Below are 12351 nucleotides of genomic sequence, written 5' to 3' on the forward strand. Positions count from 1 at the left end.
GTCTCTTCCAAGTTGCAAAGTCACCTTGTCTTCCATCTTGTCTCCTTGAGAGCCTGACCCTGTCTAACTGCCTATAATATTTCTATCTAACTTGGCTGCCTACAACATTCCCCCCTCTGAAGAAGTAACCCAAACTGCCGTGCGGGAAGCATGGGTGAAGACCGCTCTGGCTTCTTCAAGCTGAAAGGGGTTGTAGTTGTTGACCAGCAGTCAGATATATTCTTCAGAGGTTCTACCTAAAGGCCCTCAATAGATACCAGGCATTTTCATTACAGCTTTGAATCTGAAGACAAAGGCAAAGAAACTATTAAACATACATTGGCCAAATAAAAACACCAGTCAGAACATTTTGTAGGTCCATTAGCAGATATCTCTTAAATGTGAGGTTTAATCCTTTTATCTTCCATGGCCACTGGGTTCTGTCTCAAACAAACTGGCCTTTCCTTTTATTACTGGGGAATATGAATTATCGGGCATAGGGAAAACACTAAGTATTTTCCCATTTGCAAGTGGGTCACTGGCTGGGTAACTACTGACAAATCTGTATAAGCATCTATTGAAAGTTTCACAGGCTTTCTCCTTATATTGGCAGTTAAGATGGGTTCCCTCAGACTGAGAGGGAAGACACATGACCACCTCAATCTGAAACTTCCTCTGACTCCATCATAAACACTTTCTTTTTCCTTCTGTAGCAGCTGTGGACATTTCTACTTGAAATGTCTCGTCCTGTAGGCTGCTAGTATCCCCACTCTTATTCTTCTGTGCTTTTTAAAATATCCAATAGTGTTTTATGAAATTGGGTGTGCTGATGTTTGGTCCATGTGTGTTATTGTTCTCTTGCTGAATTGTTCTCTTAGCCAAAAGGTAGTGAATTTCTTCACCTTTTACAATCAGTTTTGACTTGAAGTTCACTTTACCTAAAATTAGGATATTTACTCCTTTTTTTTCTGGGTTCCTACTGCATGGAATATTGTTTTCTTTCTCTTTCTTTCTTTTTTTTTTTTGGTTGTTGTTGTTGTTGAGGTACCAGGGATTGAACTCAGGACCTTGTGCTTGCCAGGCAAGCACTTATTCTACTGAGATATCTCCCTGGCCTGGAATATTATTTTCCATCCTTTGATTAGTTTTGTTTTGTTGAGACAGGGTCTCACTATATAGTGCAGGCTGGCCCAGGCTATCCTGAAACTCATGGTGATCCTCCTGCCTCAGGCTCCCAAGTTCTGGGATTACAGGCATGTGCCACCATGTCTGGATATCTCATATATTTTATTTATTTTTTTGTGGCTGGCTCAGCCTGGCCTAGGGGCAGGACTAGTGCAGCATGTGGTGCCAGGGATCGAACTGCTGTCCCTGCGCTTTGCCTAAGCTGGCTTAAGCAGACACTGTAGACCACTGAGCTATCTCGCTGGCCCCAGTTTCATATATTTTAAAGGTACATGAATATTTAAGAATCCAGGCAGTCCCTCACTTATGATGGTTTAACATGAATTTTCAACTTTATAAACTGAAAAAGCATGTCCAGACAACCATTCTGCTTTTCACTTTCAGTAGCTTTTAATATATTACATGAAATATTTAATACTTTACAAAATATGCTTTGTATTAGATGATTCTGTCCAATTATGAGTTGATTTAAGTTACCTGAGCACATCTACAGAGCTAGGCTAAATTGCTATCAGTAGTTGTAAGTGTATTTAAATAGATTTTTGGCTTACAGTAGTTTCACCTTATTTTGGGTTTATTGGGATGTAACTACACTATAAATTGAGAAGCATCTATATTGTCTTCATGATGAATTTATCCTTCATTATTAAGAAACTACCCTCTTTATCACTGGCAATATTCTTTGTTCTGAAATCTGCAAACCTTTTATGAACGTTTTACTTTTAAATCTTTTTCTGTCTATATTTAGAATTAGATTCTTATAGACTGCATATAGTTGATATGCAGTCTTGCTTCTTCAATCTAATAATCTTTGCCTTGCTATGAGGTTGTTTATTTCACATATATTTCAATATTATGTGTTTAAATATATCATCTTTATAATTGTTTTCCATTTGCCTCATCTCTACTTTGTTCCCATTTCCTCATTTTCTACCTTCTTTTGTGTTGAGAATTGTTATTATTCCATTTTCTTTAAAATTTTATTGATAAACAGCAATGAGACAGTTTTAAATCAAATTGGTAGTACAGTTTCAATAACACACTGCATATATTCTTCTTAGTGGTTAATTGCTGTACAAGATGCGGACTTGAGATCCTATTTACAAACACCATGAGAACAAATCATTCTATTCATTAAGAGAATGCAACTATATATCTATCCTAACCACTTTGAATACACAGATACAAAATGGACATTCATCGGTATACCCCATTTTTTCTAAGTTCCGTTATTGAATATTATAGGTGTGTAAACTCAGCAAAATATTCTAAAAGAGTCCAGTAGCCCATAATAGCATTGGGTCTTCTGTTTAACTGGCAATGTCAGAAATTATTGACCTGAGTCCCCCACAGCTCAACATAACACCATGGCTTTACTTCCTATATTTCGTCTTCATACTTTTCTACTGGATGGTTAAGACCAAGGTAAAGCAGGACTTGTGCAACAAGAGTTGTAGCTTTTGGGTCTGAGAAGGTCAGTGAAATCCCCTCAGGATTTATCCTGAGATCCTGTACCTCAGGTTGTAGAACCTTTGTCAGTGTCAGCCATGTGGATGAGTCATGGCCATTGCTTGGCCAATGTGCTCTCTGTGAAAGCCTGAGAGAATGTTTTCTCTCCATATGACTCTCCTTAGGCACACTCTACATCATTGATCACTTTCCTCTTTGGCCCCATAATCTCCTTGATCAGAAAATTTGGGACACTACTGAGTTATATGACGTTACAGTACAAGTTCTCATATGTCCTGAGTCTTAATATCATTCCATTTTCTATCCTTTCCTGGTTTATTATTCTAACTCCTTTTTTTTACTATTTTAATGGTACCTTTTAACTCAGTCTACTATCAAGTTAATCCACACATAGTATTCTCAGAGCTTCCTGAGAAATCAATGGAGGGCCAGAGAGAGAGAGAGCTCAGCAGACTAAGCACCTGCTTAGGCAAGCACAGGGACTGGGGTTCGATTCTCTGCACCACATGCCATACCAGCCCCATCCCTGAGTGCTCTGAGCTGGGCACCAAGACAGGGCATGGTAGTGCAGGCCTGTAATTTCATCACTGGGGAGGCTGAAAACAGGAAGATTACTACGAGGATTACTGCAAGTCCAAGCTTCCTAGTGAGACCCTGTACCAAATACATCAAGAAGAAAAAGAAATCAATGGAGCTGTTAGTATAGCTCAATGGTAAAAGTGATTATCCAGCATACATGAGCCCCTGGGTTCCTTCCCCAGCCCTGCAAAAAAGGTCAACCATGTTTTGTTTTGCGGTACTGAAACACTAAATCCAGGACTCTGTACTGAACTATATCCCCAAATCTTATTCATGTACATGAGTGATACTGAGGATTGAACTCAAGGCCTTCACATTTATCTGTATCTACAACCCTTTTTTTAAATTTTGTATTTTGAACTAGGGTCTTGCTAAGTCACTAAATTGTCTACGCTAGGCTCAAACTTTGTGAATCCTCCTGCCTCTGCCCCCCCTAGAGTGTATGACACCATGCCTAGCTTCAACTATGTGTGTGTATGTGTGTGTACCAAAAATCTTTTTTTTTTTTCTTTTTGCCTTTTTGAGGCAGGGTCTCACTATGCAGTTTAGGCTGGCCTTCAGCTTACTTTGTAGCACAGGCTGGTCTCAAACTCGCAATGATCCTTCTGCCTCCTGAGTGCTGGTATTACAGGTGTGTGCCACCATGCCTGGTTTCAAGATTCAAAATCAGGACTTTGTACTCTTCAGGCAGGTGCTGCACCACTGAGCTATATCCCTAGCCTCTCAACAGTATTTTATGGGGATTTAAATAATTAAAAAATGTTTTTATATTTATCCACGTGGTTACCATTTCCAGTACTCTTTATTCCATTATAGACATCTAACTTTCTATTTGGTATCATTTTCCTTCTGCTTAAAGGATTTCCTTTATATTTCTTGTCTGCTGATAATAAATTCTTTCATATGTTATATGTAACAAAAAAAATCCTTAATTCATTTTGTTTTTAAAGGTATTTTGCTGAGCAAAGAACTGTAAATCAAGAGGTTTATTTCATTTATTTCTCCAATACTGTAATGATACTGATCTATTTCTTCTAATTTACACTGCTTCCAATGAGTAATTTACTCTTTACTTGTTGCTTCTTTGTATATAACATGGAGATTCTTTTCCCTATCTACTCAGAATTTCTCTTTACCATAAGTTTTAACTGACTTAATTATTATGTGGCTTGGAGTCACTGTATGTTCCCTGTGCCCCAAGTTCATAGAGGTTCCTAGGTTCCCAGATCTCATTACATTTGGAAAATTTTCAGCCATTATTCACATATATTTTTTGTTCTTCCACTCCTTTACATATGAGATTCACCAATTACATGTACATTAGGTTAATTGAAAATTGTTCAACAGCTCATTGATACACTATTTATTTACAGTCTTTTTAACTTATATGTTTTATTTCAGATTTCTATTGCTATGTGTTTTTCCTTAAGTGTCTAACATGATTAATACTATTCAGTGTAATTTTCATCTCAGACATTGTAGCTTTCATCTTTATGGGCCTGGACCTTGGACCTTTTAAAATACCTTCCATATCTCTACTTAACATGTCAATCTTTCCTCTAACTTTTGGAAAAATGGAATATAGCTATAATAACTGTTTTATGAGAGGTAATATAGTAGGTTTCACTTAGAGAAAAACTCATAGTGACAATCAATCATCTAAAGGAGCTTCCATTTCTCCAATTCAGTCAATAGTAGTAGGATTGGTTTGGGTACTTCTAGCACAATGAATAAAGAAGATATCAGCAACTTATCAGTGAGTGCTGTAACACTGTTTAATGCTGTTACTTTTATGTAGATACTAAAGAATGATTTATTATCATACATTAGCCTAAACTGCTTCTATTCTTTTCCAAAGACACGATGATGAATGTAATTTTCAATGTGAGTAGCTTAAAATACTGGAATAGGTAAGCCACTTGAATGGCTTAAAAGTAGCACCCACTGGTCTGATGGTAAACTTTGTTTAGTATTATTTATGGTTGCACCTGATTAAAGTCCTGTGGGGCTTAACTTTGCTGGCCTTGGCAGTCCTCTTGTTTTTTTTTTTAATTAATTAATTAATTAATTAATTTTGTGTGTGTGTGTGTGTGTGTGTGTCCAGCTCAGCCCACCAGGGGGCGCGGCTGGCTGGCATGTGGTGCTGGGGGATTGAACCGCGGTCCCTGTGCTTTGCTAAGCTTCTTCTAAGTAGGTGCTTTAGACCACTGAGCCATCTCACCAGCCCCTTGGCAGTCCTCTTGTGACATGGCAGCAGGAACATAACTCTATGTATTATAAGGATTTTTTTTTTGTAATGAGTTGAATCTCTCACCCCCAGTAGGAATCCCAATTATAATGTGATCAAATTATTCTCACAGCTGTGTTCATTCTTGTTACAGTGGTTCACAAACTTAAATTCTTGTTACCTTGGTTCATATACTTAATTCTTTCCATAATTTTGGTCACAAACTGAATTGGATGACAACTAGAAGTGCACATCTTTAATCCCAGCACTCAGGAGGCTGAGGCAGGAGGATCGTTGTGAGTTCAAGACCAGCCTGGGCTACAAAGTGAGCTCAAAGTCAGCATGAACTGCTGTAGTGAGACCCTTTCTCAAAAAAGACCCACCCCAAAAAAATGTATCATGGAAAGAATTAGCTTCATGAACTGAGGTACTACTGTAGCTGTGTTAAACTACTGTTTTTGAGATCCAACTCCCCACCCTCACAAAAATGGCTACATTGCAATAAAAACTGTAGCATATTAAAATAATAAGGGGCTAGGGAGATAGCTCAGCAGCCTAAACACCTGAATGGCAAGCTCAAGGTCCTGAGTTCGATATCTGGTACAGCATGCCGTGCCAGCCCCAGAACCCTAGGCAACAGGGCTTTTGCTAAGTAGTTCAAGGCTGACTTTGAATTTGCCTTAGCCTCCCAACTTCTGGGATTACACATGTGTGCTACCACACCTGGTTTGTCTTTAATAATTTGCTGTATCAGTTCTATATCAGCTTTGATTAAATTTGCTCATTGTGAGGGTTTTTTTTTCTTGTTAGCAAAGCTATTAATTTTTTATGGGACATAGGCTCTATGAATATTACTTGGTAAGTTCTGGGTATTGTTATATTCCTATATTCTTATAAATATTTAATTGATAATATGTTTGGTAATAGCATTGAATTACTTGCAGTCAGCTTGATCCTTTTCGGTCTTGCTTCTGCTTTCAAGCTTTGTTGACAGCACCAGAGTATTGTAGGTTTAATTTTTGTCCACTCCTGCCCGATGCACTATGAACTGTGACGTTTTCCTCTCTGGACAGTGAGAACAGTCACTGTTTGTAGCTCTGTGTAAGCACCACACCACTTATTGTTCCTCAAATCCTTTTGAGTGGATCTTTTCGGTGGATAGTTTCTTCACAGATATGAACTGATTAGCATTTAAATGAATAGTAGAGCGAGAACTCTACTAAAGATCTCCAGCATACTCTCTGTGTCCAGTTATATTATTCCTTAAAAACTTTATTTGCCTTCACATCTGCTATGGTTTGCTCCCCAAAGGTTCATATGCAAGTCTTGTTCCCCAATGTAATAGTAATGAAAGATAAGGCCTATAGGAGATGATATGATTACAACTGCCTCAGTGAGACCAGCCACTAACGTTCTCATGAAATGGGTTAGATCTCATGAAATAGGTTGCATTCCCTAGGAATGGATTAGAGCCCAGCCCTCCACCTCAATCTTGTTTCTTCCTTACAAGGCACTGGTATCATGCTATCTGAATTTTCTAGCCATCAGAATCATGAGCCAAATAAAACCTCTTTTCTTTATAAGGTACCTTGCCACAAGCATTTTGTTACAGCAACACAAATTGGACCAAGACAGCATCCCTGGATTCCCAGTTACATCTATTCAATTAAAGAGACTGATGGAGACAATTACGTAGTGGCTCTGAACAGGACTTAAATTAACCAATTGGCTTTCTGTGTTTACTTGTGAGTCTGTCCCAGGTTTAGGTCCCTTGTGTGGATAGGCAACAGACTCATAATAAGTGAACTTCATGAGTCACTGGTCCCATTTGAGGCTTGTGATGGCAGGTGAAGCCATGATGCCTCAATGGACAAGACAAGGCCACAGCTAAGAACACCTGGCTCCAAGCTCAGTTAACTAGATAACGCCTAGCTGTAAGCATGTTATTCCTGGGCAGAGACCTTGCTAGCTATGATCTCTCTTCCCTTGTGAAAGGAGTCTATCACAAAAACAACTGAAGCTGAGCTGGCAAGACAGCTTAGTGGACTAAGCTCCTGCTTAGGCAAGCGCAGGGATGGGGTTCACAGCGACCAGGGTCAATCCCAGGCACCACATGCTGAGCACCGAGACTGGGCACAGTGGTGCATGCCTGTAATCCCAGTGCCAGGAAAGATGAAAACAGGAGGATCACTATAGTGGCAAAGAGGAGGATCACTACATCTGCGTAGTGAGACCCTGTACCAAATACATTAAAAACAAGAACTATTTGACCTTCTGGAGGGTAGAGACCCTGAGTAATGCAAATTTAGATCTTTATCATTCATAAAAGTATATTTTTATTAGACAAAACTAATTATAATAATCCCATCATAAAATACCATAATAATAGTAACTACACACCAAGCACTTTCACATACATGATCTTATTCAAACTTCATAACAGTAACTTCATTCTTATTTTAACTGATAAAGAACCTGCAGTTTAGAAAGTTTAAATAACTTCCTCAGTAATGCCAACATCTGGGACCAGGGAGATAGCTCAGTAGAATAAGCGCTTGTCTGGCAAGCGCAGGGTCCTGCATTTAATCCCCGGCATTGAAAAAAAAAAATAATGCTAACATCTAGTTAGTGGCAGAAACAGAATTCAAGGAATATCTAACTATCCTCTCAACCTCTGTTTAATTCTTGTTTTATAAAATATTTCAAAACAACAGGTTTTCTTGCTGAAAGGCTAGCCTCAGACTTGTTTGTGCATAGGTACCTACTCACCTTGAATTTAAGATTCTCACATATCAAAATGGAAGACTTCCACCAAAGTACTGATTATCAGTTTACTTGTTTATCACTTACCTGTTTCACATCACATGAACAGTGGTGAAGAAATCGGTGCTGAATGATATCACAAAAAACTTTGTGCAGTTTGGTCTCAAACTCCTGTGTGTCAGCTGCCTAAAATAGACCCGGAGATAGAAGGTACTGAGTTCCAGTGCTACAAACCAAGAGCAGAGTACTTACAGGAAGTTTAAAGGGGAGAGGATGAGGTAGATGGGACACTAACATCCCCTACACTGCATTTAGTATGTCTTTCATTTCTATGGGCTCAAAAGAGGAGAAAAAATGCCTAGGATATTCAGCAAGATATGAGTAATGATGGCTTGTATATGTCTTCTCATTTCTGTCACCTCAGCAAGATCCTTCAAACAAGTTCTTTTTTCTCTTAGGCCAATAGCAGATAAATATCCCAGAGACCTCTCTGTTCATGAAGGAGTTATATAAACTGCTCTCCCGTAAAATGAATTCTGAGAAAGCTAGGTTCCATTGACCCACTAAAGCTGATATGAAAACTCTTCAAACCTTTCAGGGAGAAAAGAAACCAAAGAGTGCACACTGCACTCATGGAGATGGGTTAATGGCCTCTGACACTTTAATATAGAATTGTAAGATATTAGAGTTGAAAGGAGCCAGAGTTACTACCTAATACAATATACTAATTTTATAGATGAGAAAATTAAAAAATAAAAATAAGTGATGCAAGATCTCATAGGTAGAACAAAAATTAGCATTTCTTTTCACTATTTTGTGCAACCCAAAAGGTAAACCTATAATATAATGTATTCATTTATAGATTTTATAGGCTTTGACCCAGTAGCAATTTTTGCAGAAATTTATTCTAGGAAATAATTCAAAATAAGCAAGATCTAACATAAGGTATCAAATGAAATAGTCTTTACATTAGTAGAAAGAACGTTATCAACTTAAATGTCTAACATTTGAGGAATAGTTTCTTAGATTAAAACAATGCAGAGAAATACTGGTTAACCAAAACTAAATCTGAGACTGCTCAAACAAGCAAAATGTCAATTTGCATATCAAAGTAGGAGGCTTTAGTTATGACTATTTGTGTAACACAAAAAAATTAAAATTATAGTGCTAAAATTTATTAGCTACTACATATTTAAATTTTTTCCATGTCATACTATCTTCTTTTTTTGGGGGGGTAGGTACCAGGTTCTAACTCAGAACCTTGCTATTGTCAGGCAAGCACTTAAGCCACTGAGATACATCCCCAGTGTCATACTCTTTTCAAAATAAAAAACACTACATAAAAATTGCTGATACAATAGGACAACCCTGTAATCCCAGTTACTCAAGAGGCTGAGGCAAGAGGATCATAAATCTGAGGTTAGCTTGGCAATACAATGTAGCAAGACTTTTTCTCAAAAAAAGGTGTTGGGGCCAGGCATAGTGGTGCACATCTGTAATCTCAGCAATTGGGGGCTGAGGCTGGAGATTTGCCACAAATTTGAGGCCAGCCTGAATTACATAGTGAGTTGAAGATTAGCATGAACTATATAGCAAAACACTGTCTCAACAAAACAAAGCACAAAAAAAAGTATAGGGAGTCTGGGAATCTAGTTCAGTGGTCTCTACCCTTTCCTAAAATGTGCAATGTCATGGGTTCAATACCCAGTACCACAAAAATACAACCCAAAATTACATAAAAATAAAGACACTACCATGGAATGACACCACCATGGGATGTGTGTGTTGCCCACAGGTAATATCAAATGTACATCACATAATCTTAAAAGGAAGGAAAGAAACAGCATTTCCTGAGAACCTATCATGTCAGGTACTGCACACTTTCACACGGCCTCAGGCTGTCTGGGCTCCTGTAACAAATTATCCTAGACCAGCAGATTCACATAATAGAAATTTGTTTCTCACAGTTCTGGAAGACAGAAGTCTCAGATTAGGGTACCAAGATGGCTAAATTCTTTAGATTTGCAGACTGTTTACTTCTCCCTTTGCCCTCACACTGAAGAGAGGCCAGGGTCCTCTGATGGCTTCTTTTATTAAAGATACTAATCTCTGGGTCTTTTTTTTTTTTTTTTTGGTACCTGGGATCAAACTCTTGACCTTGTATTTGCCATGCAGACACTTATGTCATTGAGCTATCTCCCCAGCCCCAACTAATCTCATTAATGAAGAATAAAGCCTAACAACCTATTTATCTCCCAAAAGACCAGTACCTCTGAAATCCATATTCTTGAATTTCAATATGTGAAGTTTGAGGAGATACCAATATTCAGATCATGATACACATTTAGCTATTATTACCCTGTAGGTATTTTTTTTTCTAATTTATAGACAAGGCTCAAGAAGTTCAATATAACCCTAAGTCCACATAGCAAGTAAGAAAATGAGTCAGGATTTGAACCTATCCCTGTTGATTCCAAAACTCTCTCCACCATGCCATGTCACATGCATGGGATTGCTCAGTACTTATGACTGCTCAGTTATTTTCAATGTGTTTTATCACCATCAGGAAGCACTTCAACAAGGAACTGAAAATCATGGATTGAATCCTAGCACATTCTAGCACATCTGTGTGACCTAAAGAAGTAGAAATTATAAATAACTTTTCTTATTTATGAAATAGTACACCTAGAATTCATTTTGCAAATAGTTCTTAAAACACGTAGTTAGACCTGTACCACTCATGATCGCAACAGAAGCAGTGAAATATTGTTTGTAAAAGTACCATACACATTACAGAGATAGAAAGGATGTTATTAAAACCCTGGCAATTTTAAGCATTTTCAGTCTCCTACTTACCTGAAGAGCCTGGAAACATGTCTTTCGGAAGCCACTTCTTGTGCTCCCAGTCATTACATTCATGATGGAATTCACAGCCACTGAAAGTGAAGCCTGCAGTTTCTGATGAGCCTAGGAAACACAAAGAGACCACATTAAACCCAAACTGCTCCACTGCTTGGTCAAAGCCAGTCAGGCACAGGGGATTTCAGTTCGATCCCCAGCTCCACATGCCACACCAGACTCGCTGTTAAGGCAGCCTAAGCAAAAAAAAGAAAAAAATCCTTCTCAAATTCCTAATAAATAAAAGTTTAAAGTTTTTCTGTCTTAAAATGTCTTTTTGTAGCGGACCACCTGGGCAACTCTCCTTGAAAGAAGAGTGGTTGTCTCCATTTTAGATGTGCCTGACCCTATTTCCATGTATTGATAGGTACAGAGCTCGCTAGGATTTTTCCTTATCATTTCAATTGGCTTTAAGCAATGCATATTGGTCTAGCTGAGGTGTTGGTGGTAGTCTTTGAAGATGGCACACATGTTTCCCTGATAACCCACACATGCTCTTTAATATGAGCCAGTTAGAGACAAGATGAAGAGCCAGTGCTCCACACAGTTGGCTGGGATCAAGCCTTAAGGTTATGATTTCCTGGGGCTTGAAAGAGTACACATCAGAGCTGAAGCACCAACCCTAAAACATTAGATTATTATCTCAATAGTATAATGCAAATTACTTTTTCTGCATATTACAGAGGTAAATGCAGGCCTCCTACCTAGCCCAGCTCACAGTACTTTTCCTGCAATTCTCAGTCATTCATCCTCAAGCCACTCCTTCATGACTGAATAAAACCCAGGTTCAGCCCTGGGTCGAGAACTTTATTCTTTTGTTCCAGATAGCTGTCATCATGGCTGAATTCAGGACCCCTTGGCTCTCCATAACTATAAATATGCCTTAGTGTCTTTATTCTCACTGTGGGTTGCACTGGAAGTGGTAGATTGGAATTAACTTGATGGGATGTCAATAATGTATTTTTGGGACTATAAATATAAACTTCTTGGACTGAGACAAGGACCAGGAGGGACTTCCTACAGCTTTTTCCTTTAAAAGGGGACCATATATAGTAGGAAATGTGCTACCAAAAGCACATAAATAGAGCCAGTGAGATAGTTCAGCAGACTAAGCACCTGCTTTGGCAAGCACAGGGATCAGAGCCGGGGAGATGGCTCAGTGAAATAAGCACATCCCTGGCAAGTGCAAGGGCCTGAGTTCAATCCCTGGTTCCACCAAAAAAAAAAAAAAAAAAAAAAAAAAAAGCCCA

General features: G+C 38.5%; 1 protein-coding gene across 1 annotated transcript in view; it reads right to left on the reverse strand.

The window, feature by feature from the left end:
- The window catches only part of CUNH11orf80 (chromosome unknown C11orf80 homolog), a 134109-nt gene that overhangs the window by 22654 nt on the left and 99104 nt on the right, over positions 1-12351 (reverse strand). Inside the window, exons 12-13 of the mRNA XM_023710736.1 lie at positions 11060-11170; positions 8291-8389 (exon numbers count right to left, since the gene is read on the reverse strand). Of these exons, the coding sequence (XP_023566504.1) occupies positions 8291-8389; positions 11060-11170 (210 nt within the window). The remainder of the gene's footprint in view (positions 1-8290; positions 8390-11059; positions 11171-12351) is intronic.

This window comes from Octodon degus, unplaced genomic scaffold, assembly GCF_000260255.1.
Source record: "Octodon degus isolate 3935 unplaced genomic scaffold, OctDeg1.0 scaffold00018, whole genome shotgun sequence".
NCBI lineage: Eukaryota > Metazoa > Chordata > Mammalia > Rodentia > Octodontidae > Octodon > Octodon degus.